The 16798-nt window shown below is 44.3% G+C and overlaps 1 protein-coding gene across 1 annotated transcript in view; it reads right to left on the reverse strand.

Annotated features, from left to right (window-relative positions):
- fam222aa (family with sequence similarity 222 member Aa) overlaps nt 1–16798 on the reverse strand; it is a gene marked incomplete at its 3' end in the record, with an annotated part of 50460 nt that overhangs the window by 22058 nt on the left and 11604 nt on the right. Inside the window, exon 2 of the mRNA XM_080739542.1 lies at nt 39–182. Within this exon, the coding sequence (XP_080595668.1) occupies nt 39–135 (97 nt within the window). The 5' untranslated portion in view covers nt 136–182. The remainder of the gene's footprint in view (nt 1–38; nt 183–16798) is intronic.

The raw sequence follows: 16798 nt of genomic DNA on the forward strand, positions 1-16798 counted from the left end.
TCACCCATCACCCGTCTTCCACTCAGGGGGGAACTCACATTTTCTTCCAAGGGCTTGCGGCGGCTCCAGGGTCTTGCTGACGCACACTGGATGCTGGGGTGGAGGGTTTTGCCTCCTCTGCAGACAGGCCAACATGGCGAGGTGGGCACAGTACTACAGCCAAAGGGAGCGCTGCGGCCAACCTACAGGAGAAAGAGAGAGAGCGAGAGAGATAGAGTGTGAGTGCATTAAGGGAGATTACAAGAAGGCACGGGCACGTCTGTCCCGTAAGCAGTCAGGGGCTGTGCTCTGGGCTGGGAAGAGCCGCAATCCTCACCCACAACTTAATTGGGGAAGTAGGCCCACAGCTGCCAGCCTCACACAGCTCTGCGTGCTCGCCGTGCTGAATGATAAACACACACCTGCACAGTTCACACTTGTCCAGGGGCTCAGGCCAACCAGCTAACTCTGCAGTGTCAAACAGCATATCCACACATCCGTTCAGCCTCATCTGCGATCCATGAGACCGCCCTCGAGACACCACGCACGTGGTCATGAGTGCATACACACACACACACACACACACACACACACACACACACACACACACACACACACACACACACACACACACACACACACACACACACACACAGAAACTACAAACACCAAGGCACATTCCTTTCGGGGTAGCGTGTATGTGTGGTGATTGATGGCGTTATCTATGGACAGCAAAAAAAATGGTAATGTTGAGAAAACAGCAGTCTGTCTGCTGCAACTTAACATGCGACAGCTCTGGGGGACTGTCACCAAGGGCCTGAGGGACCGTGAGGTATCTGGATATATGTGTAGCTGTGTGCGACGTACCGGGTGCCACTGTGTGTGTGTGTGTGTGTGTGTGTGTGTGTGTGTGTGTGTGTGTGTGTGTGAGTGTGTGTGTGTGTGTGTGTGTGTATGAGCAAATGCTGATGGGTTGGGAGGGAGAGAGTGCCAACCGTACATCAGGGCTAGTGACGGCACTAATCAATCTCCCCCTAGGCCATAAATCTCTGGCTCTACACCCTCTCCCCCCTTCCCACCCCACAGCCCCCTTCACTCTGGGAGAACAGCGATGGTGGTGCCGCCTGCGTCCTCTCCACAAAAAAAATGAAAAGAAAAGAAAGGCCCCATCAGACAGAGCCATAGCAAAGGGACAGGACCCATAGTTAAACAGTAAATTAAAACCAAATTTGGTGACACCCATGCATGCTGACTGTCTAAAGTGTGTCCGACAGTTTCAAGTCCCAGCTCAATTACTCTGGGTATGATGGGACATATCATTCATCAGGAACATAACAGTGTCACATAGCACAGTGATGACTGATTATGAGTTCCTTGTCAAAATTAGAGCAGCTATAACAAGTCTTTAAGACAAAGAATATGTTCCTTCTGTGATAATGATAAGCACTTCTATTGCCAATTTAGTTAACTTAGCAGACACACACACACACTGCATAAAAGAGCACCACATGTCCATGTTTAGTTTGCTGTCTCTGTATGAAACATTGTTGCTTTTAACCTCTGTCTGTGTGTGTTTGTGTCTCATGTCCAGAATGCATTGATATGAAACACTATCATTTTCATCTGAGCCAGTCTCCTCCCATATAAAAACAAAGAGCACAGGCGAATATTTCATCTCGGCTGTCAGCGCCGGTGTCTCCTGCCGTGATGCGTGGCAGATTATTGAAAAATGATTTCTCATGTGCCTGTCTGAGGCATGTCCCCTGTTATTTATTTTCTCGGTGAATCACTAAATGAACATTTAGCCACCTGCCATCAGTCCATTACTTAGTTTTATAGATTATAATTTTAATAAGAATGAAAGCAATTACAATGATTAGAAGTTAAATGACTGGCAGTCCATAAAGTCCCAGCACCATCTCTCGCTCATCTAGAATGGAATACAAAAATCTTTTACAAACATAAATCCTATATTAAAAATCGCACCCAGTGTGAAGTGAGCGGTGCTTTATGATTTAATTTCATTAAGCGTCCTGCGAAGCTAGGCCAATGAGCCAAGTGTGGGACATACAAGCACAAACAGACAAAGCCAGATGTAGGAACGGTTCACGGGCCAGCAAGGATGGCAGACCTCTGAAGTCACTCTGACTCAGCCATAACCATATAAGGAGTTCCCAATGCAACTACGCCCAAATATGGAATGTGTTGTCTCCAATGTGTCATCATGACATCAGCCACAAAAAATGGGCTTACCCATATATGGGCATATACTGGTGACATCAGTATGCCCACCGTTCTCTGTGAATGAAACAAGTGTCGTGATTGGTTGAAAAAGATAGTTTCCAGGGGAAATACATACGACGGAAGTCCCGCCCCTGTAGACACTCTCTGCATTAGGTAGTGACCAGGCTTTTCTCTTCACAGTCTCAGATGAGTAAGGCTAGGAACGAGGCTATGTGGGCACAAAAGGGACACAGACAGGCGGGTACCACAGGTACTCTGACTAAGCCCCCATGACTCAGCCATATTGGTTGGATCAGCACAGCAGTGCGACATAGGTGTGAGGGCCCAAACCTCTAGTTTAAAAAGAAAGATACCCCAACCGCCAAGAAAAGAATCACAATTGAAACACCTCTATCATACCAACCATTACAAATGGCACAGAGTTCTGATGGGACCATAAAGGGCTGGGGTGGAGAATAATAACAAAATGGGGAAAAAAATAATTACACTATTTTGTAGTGCCTTTGAATTTCAAAGGACATTGGAAGCCATTTTTACAAAGTCAAAGCATTATTAACCTCAAACGCTAATTATTTTGGACGCCTCTCATAATAAATAAATAAATGTCACGATAAGCTCTACATTGGACCAAAGTTTTATATATTTTCTCATCATAGCAAATTATGTGACTGTGACATACAGTAAACCTAATCTGCCACAAAACCCCTATGATTTGTATTACTCTGCATTTGTTTGAGAAGAACGGTTATCTAGTCTGGTTATATGGTAATCTGGACAGAGTACATGTACAGCTTGTTGGCGCTGTACTACACAGTTGGCGTTAGCCAGACTACGGCTAACTTAAAAGTTAAATGAAAACGTCCTCTTAGAATGTGTAGGCCTAGTTAATGTCATAATATATAGTGCAGTGAGGCCAAACATGCACAGACACACACATATACGCACACTCGCGCGCACGCACACACCACAGATGGAAAGAGAGGGCCACTCTTTTTCTTGCCAGGTGCATGAGAAAAAGCCCACTCTCCGTGCCATTTCCTCTCTCACACACAGGCATGCCTGGCCCAAACACACTAGCACTTTGAGCTCATTACTGGCTATTCACAGGCTCAAATCCTTTCTCTATGCCCTCTCTGTGAGGATACTAATTTCACAACAAGCCCTCCCTCACAACCCATTTGTTAAAGGATAGTGGTTTAGGGGAGAGGAAGGGGGCACACAGCGCTGATAGAGACCAAAGTCTAGTCTTATAGGGGGATGCCTCCACAGTGTCTCCCCCTCTTTGTAAAATGAAAGACAATCGTGTAACTACCCTCCATTATTCTCCATTTGCTCCACACCAAATGTATTCTGAGGCATTATCCTGCACTGAAAAGAGACCACTTTTTTCAATTCAATTTCAAGAACCAATTTTCTCCTATTACTGCCTTTAAGAGCGAGAGACGGAGGAAGTCTTTGGCTTGTTTGTCACGTCCCCCCCTTCCTCTCGTCTCCTCCCATAGGCTCATAGTAGTCTTCAGCAGATGTCTACCAGAGGCAGGAAATGATCTCCCCTATAACCCTACCACACCCTCACTGACCCAAACAACCTGTCTTCTGAGATCATGCATGCCTGGGTCAATCCCTGCAAAGGTCCTGGTGAATGTGCAAGACTCCGCAAAGCAAGAAAATAAAAGAAAAAAATTACCTGCACACCACTCATCAAATCCACTCATGGATGGGTCTCCTATTACACCAATGTGGGGATATTATCGCAAAAAGCCAGCCTGCCTTTCGGCTCTTTCCCCATTCTGCCAACTCTGCTACAGGGTTTGGAATGGGGGTGGAACATCGATCCTGGGAGATGAGGGAATACGCTGGAATCGAGAGGCGGTGGGCTTGTGGCGGTGGGGTATTTCTCAGTTAAAAGGTCTTAAACTGCAGCAGAGATCACAGGCGATGGCTCCCCGCACCCGGAGCTGTCGGCCCAGATAAGCATCCTGCCAAGCGGGGGAGTAAGGAGGTGGTCATGGATGAATAAATGGTGTGTGTGTGTGTGTGTGTGTGTGCGCGAGTCAGGACGCAGGCATGTGTTTTATCTGTATATGAAAGAGTGAGGTTGTCCAGAAGGTCCCTCTGAGGTTTACATAGTTGACCCATCACCAAGACACTTTTAAGGCTTCTCTATCTCGGGTTAAAATGCTGTGAGTGAAAACTCCACTCCAGCCCCCCCCCCCACCCCCCACCCCACCCACCCACCAGGAGCAGCCATGGTCCGGGAGCCTGGCAGCCAGCCTCCACAATGAACCGGGGTGGGGCTTCAACCTAATTGAATGGTGACCCTGCCGTCTCACTGTGGGATGCCCCATGCAGCGCTTTTAACAAGCTGCTGTGTCTCCCCTCTTAATAAGCCCAAACAAGTTAATCCAATCGACACACTCAAACCCTTTCTTTTTCTTTAACAAGGCACTGCCTCTACCCCCTTAATCCCCAGCTCCCCCCTTCCGTCACTATGCCGTCACATGAATGGAGGCAGAGTGAAAGGCCCCATTAGGAAGGCCTGGCTGGCAGTATAACCCCCCCTTAGCTCGCCACTTTCCACACACCCATACAAAATCATTTGCACACATATCGTGTACGCACACACATACATGGTGGTCACACATGCACGTACCTGCATGCACCTGTGTACGTGCACACACATGCATGTGTGTGTGTGAGCATGCATGTGCATGTGTACACACATACACATTACACGCACACAAGATAGAAAACTGGTCCATGGACAGACTGGACAGAGCACACAATGACAGGGTTATGTACACAGACCTTAATCTACAGGCCTGCAAGCACGCACGCACGCACGCACGCACAAGCACGCACGCACGCACGTGCACACACACACACACACACACACACACACACACACACACACACACACGCACACACACACACACAAACACAGAGAGAGAGAGGTTTCCACTAACAAACACACAAACGAAAATTCGGAGGACATTTGCCGACCGGCACGCACTCTGGGACATAAAAAAGGCATTGTTAACAAACCCTCCCAGCTCCACAAACAAGAGTCACCGATTCCCTAACAATACAAGCCCCTGGATGTGCACACCCAACAGCACTGCACAGCCCAACGCCAGAGCACAATAAATAACAGCACAACAAAAGGCCTTTGTGTGTTAAAGCCCACAGTTTAACTATTATTGCCGTGATATACAGTGTTGAAATAACATATCGGTAGCACAGCCTTATATCTTCTCTACAGCGCGACACCGTTATTGAGGCTTACATAGCATAGCGTGTTCTCTATAGCCGTGTTCATGGGAGGTTTCCCTGCAGATGGGGGGCATCTTGGCAAAAACACTGAGCTATTAGGTTCCATATTCCAGTCAGTTTCAATTGCTTCACCCATGGGATGCAGGGTGAGGAATGTCTGGCAGTCCAATGGCACTGAGTACCCTGTCATCTCTAATCAAAACACGCCTGCCTAGACTAATGTCAACCCTGTAATAGCAACGAGGACTAATTGACTTCACGGCCAACTGCTGCATCTTCGTGCAGGGCCAGTTTTCATTAATGGCAAATAAAGGGCATGGAAAGCAGTGAACCAGACTATTATAGCCAAGTAGCACCCTTTGCATTTGATATCTAGACAGTGCTTCCAAAGGAACAAGTCCAGCGAATATACAGTTTAGCTTGATATAATGTCCAGGATGTTCTGAATATGATTCTGCCATAACAAACCTCTTGTGTGTGTGTGTGTGTGTGTGTGTGTGTGTGTGTGTGTGTGTGTGTGTGTGTGTGTGTGTGTGTGTGTGTGTGTGTGTGTGTGTGTGTGTGTGTGTGTGTGCGTGCGTGCGTGTGTGTGTGCGTGTGCGCGTGCGTGGTTGTGTAGAAGACCTAGTTCCCCCCAATCTAAACAAAGAAAAATACTGTAATGATTTTTCAAAATCCTACCTAATAACATAGAACCAAAGAGAGTTTATAAGACACGTCTAATTTATTTGTATACGGAAAACACTGGAACAGGAGCGCACACCAGTAGTAAGGAGGTGCTGAACACGGGAAATATACAACTGTTTTCAACAAGTCTTCTTCAGGGTTTGAATTTGTATGGCACATTTCAATAACAAGGCAATTCAAAGTGCTTTAAATAAAACACAAACGGTTTAGTGATGGACTGTGAGAGCAACGCTAGAGCGAATAAAATGGTTGTTTAGAGCTACTTTCTAGAGTAGACCACCAAAAAAAACGTTTAAGAAGTATTGAAAATATCAGATCCACAAGCTTGTGGCACGAAGCGATGCATTGTGAGCTTGTAGTTTATATTTTCACTTTAGTTTGGGTCCCAGGCAAATGTTTAATTTCTCTTTTGGGTCTTGAGCTAAAACAACTGTTCTAGACAATGGTTCACAATGCTGTACCCCCTCCAACTGTATATATTTATGTTCCCCATTTTCAACTGTTTTTATTATGTTTTGAAACTTACTTTGTCAATGTAAACGTATGTTTTCTCAATAAAGCTCCTTTGAATACAGTTTCACAGTACAGTATGTGACATGACACTTCCCGCTGGTAAAAATGTGTTAATTTCATGATTAGGTTGAATCACTTTAGATGTTTCTTATGTTTCTGCTTTATTTCATAAATGTAATTATTTTAATGATACAAGAACAATCTTGAAGACACATTCCACTGACATCAACTCCACACACCAACCAGCACACCACTATACTGCTGTAAAGTGAAGAACATTTACTTTGTTTTCAGAGTAAAACTCCAACATTCCATGTAGCCTATTACTTCTTTTGTAAAGCATAGTTCAAATTACTTATAGCTTGATAAGACAAATTCTCAGTTTATCCCAGTGCATGGCACAATGATTGATGTCAAAGAAAGGTCTATTCATGGTTCAACACAACAAGAACAACATAATAGGGGTCTATTCTGTTTCCCCCTACCCCTCCTAGAGTCACTTGAATATTCAAACAACATTCATTGTCTTTAACGGTTTGATTCGTTGTTTGTTGTCTTGTCATTCTTCAGCTTGGCTCCTGAACTTCAAAGAGAGGCTCTTGTCAATTTATGAAGAAATAGAAGTCAAACAGTGAGAGAGACTGAGAGTGGGGAGACAGGCTGTCTGCACCGGGGGGATCTCAATACATACTACAGAAATACTATACAAACAGAGCAAATACCTATAAACAGTAAACACATTTGAACAACTGCTGCTATAGACCAGTGGTTCTCAATCTGTGGGTCGGGACCCCCAAACTATTTTGGGGGGTCTCCAGATGATTAATGTGCAACATTATTTTCTCACTCAACAGTAAACAAACCAACATAAAGTTTAAGTTTAAGTGTATATCTGCACATTTCTAAAGTGACAATTCAAGGACTTTTTAATACCTCTAAAATTACAAATTAAACATCAAATTGTCCAAGATTAGAGGCAGAAATTGTGAAATAGCCGATATGCTTACAATGCCTCGCAATGTGAGGCGTTGTGAGCATGTGGATCTGCTATTTTCACAATAGAACCGTTACAAAATGTAATTCCTCAACTCTTAGTGCTTGTCAGGGTGGGGGGTCCCCAGTTAAAATATGATTATTTTGTGGGTCACGGCCTGAAAAGGTTGAGAACCACTGCTATAGACCACCGAAGTGTGACGTCACTGTCGCTAGATGGTGCTATTACCCGGGTTCACATTGTTATTTTTTGCATTGATATTCCCATAGAGGAATCTTAGATCGCCTCATATAAGAACTGTGTTCTAAAAATAAACACACCGTGTCTGCGATTTTACTCTGGATATGAAGCATTGACTAAAGGTGGAAATGTACAAATTTACCTAAAGAGTAACCAAATAAAAGCTAGAAATTAGTCAAACAAAAACCTAATGACTACATTTCCCATGATTTTGTTTTGACTGTTCTGTTCCACTTTTTCTTTAGCAATGTAAACTTAATGTTTTCTCATGCCAATAAAGTCACTTTTGAAAATTGAAATTGAAATTGAGTGTGTGTGTGTGTGTGTGTGTGTGTGTGTGTGTGTGTGTGTGTGTGTGTGTGTGTGTGTGTGTGTGTGTGTTAGAGAGAGAGAGATGGAGAAATGCCTTCACACAAAAATGCCCTAACCTTCAAATGCATACTTGTTAATGTGTGGTCAATAAATCAATGGAATATAATTAAATTCAAACAATGTGATTTCTCCTCCTGACTTGCTGATGCCTGCCTCTAAACAGTACTTTCTATTGGTCCTAGGTGACCCTCAATTCCCATGGTCTAAAGGACAACTCAAGGGTCTTTCAGTGGACAGTGTCACAGATCCAATATTCAGTCATGCATAACATTAGTGTGCTGGGATGCCCAGAGGGCAATCAAATGCACCAGAGTAAAGAAACACTGATCTCATAGGATATATTAAATGTTTGACAAAGATGCTTTTGGTTCCCTGCATAATAACAAATACATGCAGACCAGCCAAATGCTCCAGTATATTTTATTTGGGTAGTCTCTCCTGCCCAGCTATTCTCTCTGATTCAAGTTATCCCTGTTAAGCACCAACAAGCCCTTCTACCTTCGAACTGGCTGAAGCGCGTTCTGCTTTTGGTTTCTATTGGATTTTTAAGGAGTTGAATAAAATATCTAGAACTGACACAGCAAAACAGCATAGACCAGAGGTCTTCAACAGGGGGTCCGGGACCCCTAGGGGGTCCTCAGAGTTACTACAGGGGGGGCCTCCAAATCATTGTGTGATAGAAACATTTTTATATTAACCATCTGAACCCTAGCGTCCATATTCTGAGAACTGTAGCCAAAAGCGCAGCACAAGGCTTGTGACCTTGTAGATCTGCTATTTTCGGCAAAGAGGTTTGGTGTAGAGGGGAAAATGAGCAGACTAAGTAAAAAGAGAAGACTACTAAGTAGTAAGTACAGAGTGAAAGGTCAAGTTTATTGAGTGTTGACGGTTAAAGTGGTTAAATATCTGAAAACACAAATTGACATGAATCCAAAATACACTGATGATCGTGGTGTCAAACGCTGAAACTATATGGAATCCATAAAATGTTATGGGGACTGGGGGTCACTGCTTCATCTCTCTCTCAACTAAGGGGTCCTTGGCCTGAAGTTGAGAACCAAGCATGGCTGTTTTCCTCTCTCCGCATGGCATTGACTGTAGATGCCATCACTGAGACTCAGCAGTCCTCCCTTTAGCTCATAATGCCTACTCTCCAGCTGTTGTCTTCACCTCAAAGCTGGCCTTGACCATGCAGGCAGGGGGAAATCCAACTGGACTGTGGGAAGTGAGACTCCTGTAGGTAATCGCCTAGTGGCTATGGACACAGATGGCATAAAACCACCAACAAGCTGTTCCCACAGCGGATATCTAAGGTATTTTACTGGAATGCTGACTAACAAACCCAAAAATACATACAAGAAAACCACTACAACCCAAGTAGGCTGGAAATACAGACATCAAGTAGAAACCAGTCATGAATAGACCGTTGAACTTGTGGTAGGGTCAGGTGTAAATTATTCATATCTGCATACCTTCTGCCTCAACTTGCAAGGTCTTGGTGTCACTGTGAACTGATTAGGCAAAGAAGCTTGTAATGATTTAAAATGGCAACACATTTTCCACGACAAAAGTGAGCTGATAAGAGGTTGTTTTTATCAGTGAGTTTGACCAGCCAGACGAGGGAAATGAGTGGAGAGAGGTCATCACCAAGATAAAAGCCAAGGTGCAGACTGATTATCTTTTCCCTCTCAAGGATTTTGATACGTTTTGGCCCCATATTGATTTATTTGGTGGGTCATTAGGGAGACAAACACTGACCCAATTTCTGAGTGGTAGCTCTCAACTTTCAGCTACGTCTCAGGGGTAATGACACTATGCATCTGTTGCAATTTATTATCACCATTAAACAAAATCTCATGAAAGAGGCAGGGGCTGAGGTGAGTTAAGGTTCAATGATTAACAGCAGGCCAGGTAAGAAATGAAGAATTTGCCAACCTCGGACGAAGTGTGCCATGATGTAAAGACTTTAAAACTGGTCACACTTTAGATTTTAATATGCCCGTAAATCACACACTGCAACTCTTTTAGAGTCCCAGTTTGAGTCAACATACCATGCAAAGCCTGTTAGCTTTTCTCAGCGCGAGAGGAGAAGGAAGTCGGATGAAGTCGTTTAGTTTATTGATGTTGCTAGCAGAGTTCAAGGTAGTCAGCGTTCCCAACACATCAAAAAATATCACAGTAAAAATGCCCTGGAGACATCGCTCTTCTTGTAGTCTCTCTAGCAGATGAGCTCCTGCTGCTCTGTGACTTACTGCTCTGTGACTTACTGCTCAGTGACTGGGTTTGTCCTTCACAAGAGACAGGTATAACACTTGCCAAGACCCTGTAATTAGTGCAGATGGAAACTGCAATATTCTCTTCCCTTCCCTACAGAAATGCCATGGGATAGAATCTATAAATTCTTGCATATTAATTCAATTTAAACCCACTCCTGACACCTTGCTGGAGGCAGGTGATAAAAAGGTGAGTGGTAGACTCGCTGGCACATACTGTAGCTTCTGATCTGTAAGTGACATTGTGGTGCTCTGCTCTTTCAACATCTGCCTCAGACACCGACCCACCCTCTGGCACGCACACACGCAGGGGTGTCGCACCAAATTCTGGTCCCTAGGTACAAGGATTCACTCACATTTTGTGCTTTAACTATTGAAAAATAGCAGATATACAAGATCACACTGAGTGCCGCGCTGCAAGCTTGTAGATCTGCTATTTTTGAAAAATCATGAAAAGTCTTTAAATATTTCAAAACCTTGTTTCTATGTCAGTGGTGCTCAAACTTTTTCACGTGAAGGACCCCCAAATTGATATGTATTTGGCCATGGACCCCCATCTCAAAATATTTAGTTCCAGGGACCCCCCAGAAGCAAAATTTGAGTTACAAATGTTCTCTTAAAAATCACACCTTGTGAACTGAGTGGTGGTCAAATAAAAATAGTCAAATAAAAAGAGTCAAATACATGGATTGCAACGTTGCTCATGCTCAACAGTGGCGGGAGACAGGCGGACGGACGGACCCATTGTGAGCTTAAATCTGCTTTTTTCCAACTATTATTTGTTTATTATTATTTTGACCTGCTTTAAGAAACTCGGCTAATGATGGACGGGTGGACGCATTGTGAGCTTGTAGATCCGCTATTATCAATTATTTGTTTATTTTTATTTTGATATGAAAACTTCTACTTGTTGTAACAGATTATTAGGCCTACATCACCTATAGTGTGTGTGTGTGTGTGTGTGTGTGTGTGTGTGTGTGTGTGTGTGTGTGTGTGTGTGTGTGTGTGTGTGTGTGAGAGAGAGAGAGAGAGAGAGAGAGAGTGTTGAGTCTGCCTGCTCAATAGCGCCCCTCCTTTAACGTGTGTGTGTGTTTGTGGTCTGTGTGTGTGGTCAGGAGAGGTATGGCAGGCGACAGACATACACGGCCAGCCAGCCAGTAACATTGTGAAAGCGAATTACAGGAGTGGCGGAGACCACCACTCAAAAATGTTCTCTTAAAAAATACATATATTCAAAGATGTGCACACATTTTCACGACTTTTCAAAAAATAGCAGATCTACAAGCTTGCGTGCGCACACACACACACACACGCGCGCGCGCACGCACGCACACACGCACACACACACACACACACACACACACACACACACACACACACACACACACACACACACACACACATAAACACACACTTATATACTCCAGAAGAGCGTGATCTATTCTCTCTGAAAATACTCTCTAAATCCTGACCTTAGGCATTACAACTGGGACTCTATCAATAATTAAATGGTAATCTAAAAACCCATTTTAGCTGGGTCATCTTTCTACAACATTGTCTCTCCTCTCCACCCTCCATTTATTTTCCCCCTCTTTTTGCAAGATCTAGTTAGTGATTCCATTAACATGAGAAAGCAGGCTAGTAATTGTCTTCACCCTACCGAGTGATCCCTGGATAGGGGATTAGGCAGAGAGAGAGAGAGAGAGAGAGCCCCATTTCAACTCTGAGCACAGATGCAGCCCATAACCACCCACTCCAGATTAGATTAGAAGGCAGAGGGATGAAGCCTACCAAAGACTTCAAACAATATTAAATATAAAGCATGAGCAGGAAGTTTAAACTTATATAAACTTTTATTCACCTCTGCTGCCCATGTCCTTGTGTGAGAATGTTTTTTTATTTTAATCTACTAATATGCTTTTCTATTGAAAATAGGGATTGGGGTAGGCGGCTTAAACTTTTTCGCCTCTCCCCCATCGCTCTCTCGATATGTGATGCATTTAGAGCTGAATCTCCCTAAATCATCCCCCTGGGCCACCCTGTCCGTCACTAATCTGCCCGCCACCACCCACTCTTATGGAGGTGTCACATTTCTGGCACTCCTCCATGGGATAAGCACTTCAAACACCAGCGCCTCTCCTCTTGACCTTTCCACGGAGATGATCGATTTAGCCTATTGGATTTATTCCACAAACAGGCAACCATTACATCAAAAAGGCAAGGAATTTACCTCAGAGGCAGAACTTAAAATCCATATAAGCTTCATGAGGGTTTCAGATTTTATTGGCTTTTTCAATCCAATTTCTGTTGCACGTTAATAGATATGGAGCCTTTTCAGAAGCTGTTTTCGTATGTGAATTACGACACTGTCCTGATCTGTATCTGTAATCGTTCATGCAAATCACAATAGTGAAAAAGATTCAGTTGCGATGTGAAGTCCCTAAAACTTACAGTGCAGAAAAATCGTTTACCTCACTCCACTGCCAAAGTCGCTGGAAAATGAAAATACAAATGGTTGGAAAGTTTAAATGTGACATTTTTGTAAAAATGAAGCTGAAAGAGAAAATATGTAACTTCTTCTCTCTGCTTTTCACCTGTCCAGGAAGCTACGTGGGGTAAATCAAGGAGCACTGAGGCCAGTAAAAGGTCTACCACTCCCTCACCGCATGAACCATTAAGTTACAGCAGTGCAGGCTTCCTGTTTTCACGCTTGAACACTTTCTACACGCTTTCAGCAAGGACAAGACTAAACAATCTGCAGTGAAACACCAGGGAGGAGAAACAAAAGGAAGCTAAAAGACAAAGGAAGTCAGTCGACAAAGTGTATCCAGTGATAGCATGACTAAATCCTAAACCATACATCACTTTCAAGTGATGTATGGCCCAATTCGTCAGAGTTAAGCCCCATTTCGAAAATAGATAAAATCGGTAAGCTCACAATGTGTCGCATACCGACAGGTTGTTGTGAACGTGTTGATCTATTTTTACAATTTAAAAAACAAATGTTTGAAACATTTTTGAACAATTTGGAAAACATTCCAAAAATAGGGATGCCAGATTAAGACTAGGAAAAAAACACATTTCATTTCACAACATCATAGCAGACGATCATCACCCCAACTAGAATTCTTTTCTTCCTGATTAGAGTGGCCACTGAGGCCTGGCCCAGGGATTCTGCTCTGTGGTAATCATATCCTATTTGAATAATGAGGCGATACCACCCCTCCTGCTGCCCGTTCTCCATGCATCCTTGACTGGAGTCTTTGATAGACACTAATTCTAGTTCCATCTATAAAGCTCCCCTCATGCATTTTTAATAGAATCTATTACTTTAGGATTAAATTATAAAAGACTGTCCTCCTTAAATTTTTTATAGTTTGTATAATTGGTATCAGGGCTTGAATGCGAACCATAAAAACCCAGTTTGTACAGGAGCGATCTGCGGAACAAACCAGACAAAACCACACAGTGCTGAGGGTATAAAATAGAAAACGATGCACGTGCAGCAGTGATAGCACCACACCAGACACACAACAGTGTACATGCTCACACACACCCACACAAAGCCATTATAGGGTCTAGGTTCATTGCCATAGAGAATGAGGTGAAGTTGTAAGCTCACACAGTCAAACCCTCAGCGTTAATGGCGTTAATGTATCCATTTGTGCCCTTCTCTCACAAGATAAACGAACACTCGGGATTTCACAGTGGAGTCCTGTGCTGCAGAAGAGGAAGGGGACGATAAGGTCAGGTACCATGTGAGCTGCTTTGGCTTCTTAGCTCTGCTCAAGGAGCCCCAGGGGCACAGGGAGTCACCTGATGGAAACAGGAGACCAAACCAGGTGTCCTGTGAGACACCTGCCACCACCAGTGTCAACAACACTCGGCAAACTGGAAAACGGCTAAAACTGTACTTCAGTGGTTCTCAAACACTCCTTCCTCAAGAACCCCCAAATTGATACATATTAGGCAGCGGAGAAAAAGTTAATCTACAAGCTCACAGTGTGTATAGAATAGAATATGAATTTTGATGCTATATGAACAAATGTTGCTGGGGACCTCCTGGAACCCCCTCAAGACTCCCCGCAATAACAGAACACAAAATGTCTCTCAGGCATCTCCTACCTTTAGAAATCTGTGCACGTCACCATCCCCCCCAAATTAGCACCACAGGGACACCCCCCCTCATCCAACCTCACCGCCCCCCGCCTGCTGCTGGCGGCAGCTCTTCGGCATATCTGAACCGGGGAAAATATTTCACACCGTATGAATTATTAAGTGTGGGGCCGGTGCTAAGCAGTGTGGAGATAGACCAGTTATTCACAGCTCTATTGGGACGAATGCGTCGGAAAACCCGGCCCCGCTTGCCTATCAGATCGTTTGTCACAAGCGATAGACAATTTACAACGGGAGAATTTTTCAATTTATTCATTCTGCTGTCACTGCAGTTTTCTACCTCCACTCCTTCCACTCAGCCACCCCCCCACCCTTAACTCTATCTCAGTCCTCTTGTCTGAAGAGGGGGGGCTTCTTCCCCGAACCCACCGCCTGCTTGTCTGTCTGCTCAACATTCCTCACTTTGTCTTCCTCGAGCCTGAGGAGGAGGGCGGGGGTGCAGCTCAGCAAACACCTGCAGAGCACAGGCCGTTAAAGTCTGAGCACATGAGAGGAACAGGCCCTGCTACTTAAATCATCTTAATTGAAGTAAAGGTGTGTTCAGAGGGCATTCTGTGCACGCTGGCGGCTGAGACGTTTCCTGCGCTTTGGCCTCGGCAGTGGAGCTGTAGCCAACTGTGCCTCTGTGATAAAATAAAAAAGAGGGAAGAGGGAGTGAGGGGGCTGAGTGTTTCTGCCTGAGCCTCATCAAGACTGAGCTTCCTGGTAAGAGGAGATAGGCCAAGAGGACCCCCATTAGATACAAACAAAAGAGCGAGAGAGGCAAGGGAGAGAGCTGAATTAGGCTGCAGTTGACTTCCTAATGCTGTCAAGTGCTGTTAGAGAACAGGGAGAGAGGGAGAGAAGCTTATTATAGCCTAGACATGAATGATAATATGTATAACCAGAAGAATTACTTTGGCCCGCAGGAAGGAAATAAGAATTTCTCCCCAAAAAAGAAAAAAACATAATAGCTATTCCAGGGGAAAAAAGAAAAGCTTTTTCTTTTATTCTGAGAGGGCAATGCTAAATAACAAGACAGAGGACCTCATCCCATAAGTCTGAATCACAGTCATTTCAACATTGATTGCTCAAGGTGAACCAGCTGTCAAAACAGTGAAAGATTTCAATTTAGTGCACAAACATCCCCTATAATGCCTGAGTTATACTTGGTTGCACGCGGGTGTCGCACATCGAAAATAGCCGATTCACAAGCGCACAACTGTGACACGTGAGCTTGGAGATCGGCAGTACGTGACACCTGCACACAATCCAGTGTAGAGCAAAACACCACAGAAACGACAACAATGTTGCCGTTTCTGTGGTGTTTTGCTCTACAACATTTCTCTAGCTTCAATCACACAGCAGCACTATGGCGAAACCTCAACCCGAAGGGAGTAATGGAAGATTCGCAAAAGAGTGAAAACAAGGATAGATATTTCATAAAGGTTTTCTTTTTACACAAGATACAAGGGAAATGGAGAATAACATCAGCAGCTTTGTTAGTCTCTAAATGCTGACCTGTAAAGCTGCCTAGAGTGTTTTTTTCCACCCCCTTTGAAAGGCTGATCCAGACGGGTAGCACTGAATAGGGTTTGATGTGAAAGGCAGAGATGTTAGATAAATGTCCTCACAGCCAAGGCCTCTGTCCCCTTCCTGATGGTGCATTCTTATACTCAAATACTCAACCCCCTTTTTGCGTGTGTATGTGTGCGCGACACACACACACACACACACACACACACACACACACACACACACACACACACACACACACACACACACACACACACACACACACACACACACACACACACACACACACACACACACACACACACACACACACACACACACACACACACACACACACACACACACATGCAGTGCCAACAACCCCACTGAGGGCAGCATTTGTTTAGGGACAAGGTGACCCTGTCGCCCAGGGGCCTGTGAACAGACATAATGAAGGCCTCTCATCCTCCACGTCCCAGTCGACTATGTTGGGTCTATGACAGGGATAGAGAAGGGGGGTGCATGACCGCAACCCGCTACTGCAGCTTTAAAA

Source organism: Nannobrachium achirus (genome assembly GCF_963921795.1).
Source record: "Nannobrachium achirus genome assembly, chromosome: 12".
NCBI lineage: Eukaryota > Metazoa > Chordata > Actinopteri > Myctophiformes > Myctophidae > Nannobrachium > Nannobrachium achirus.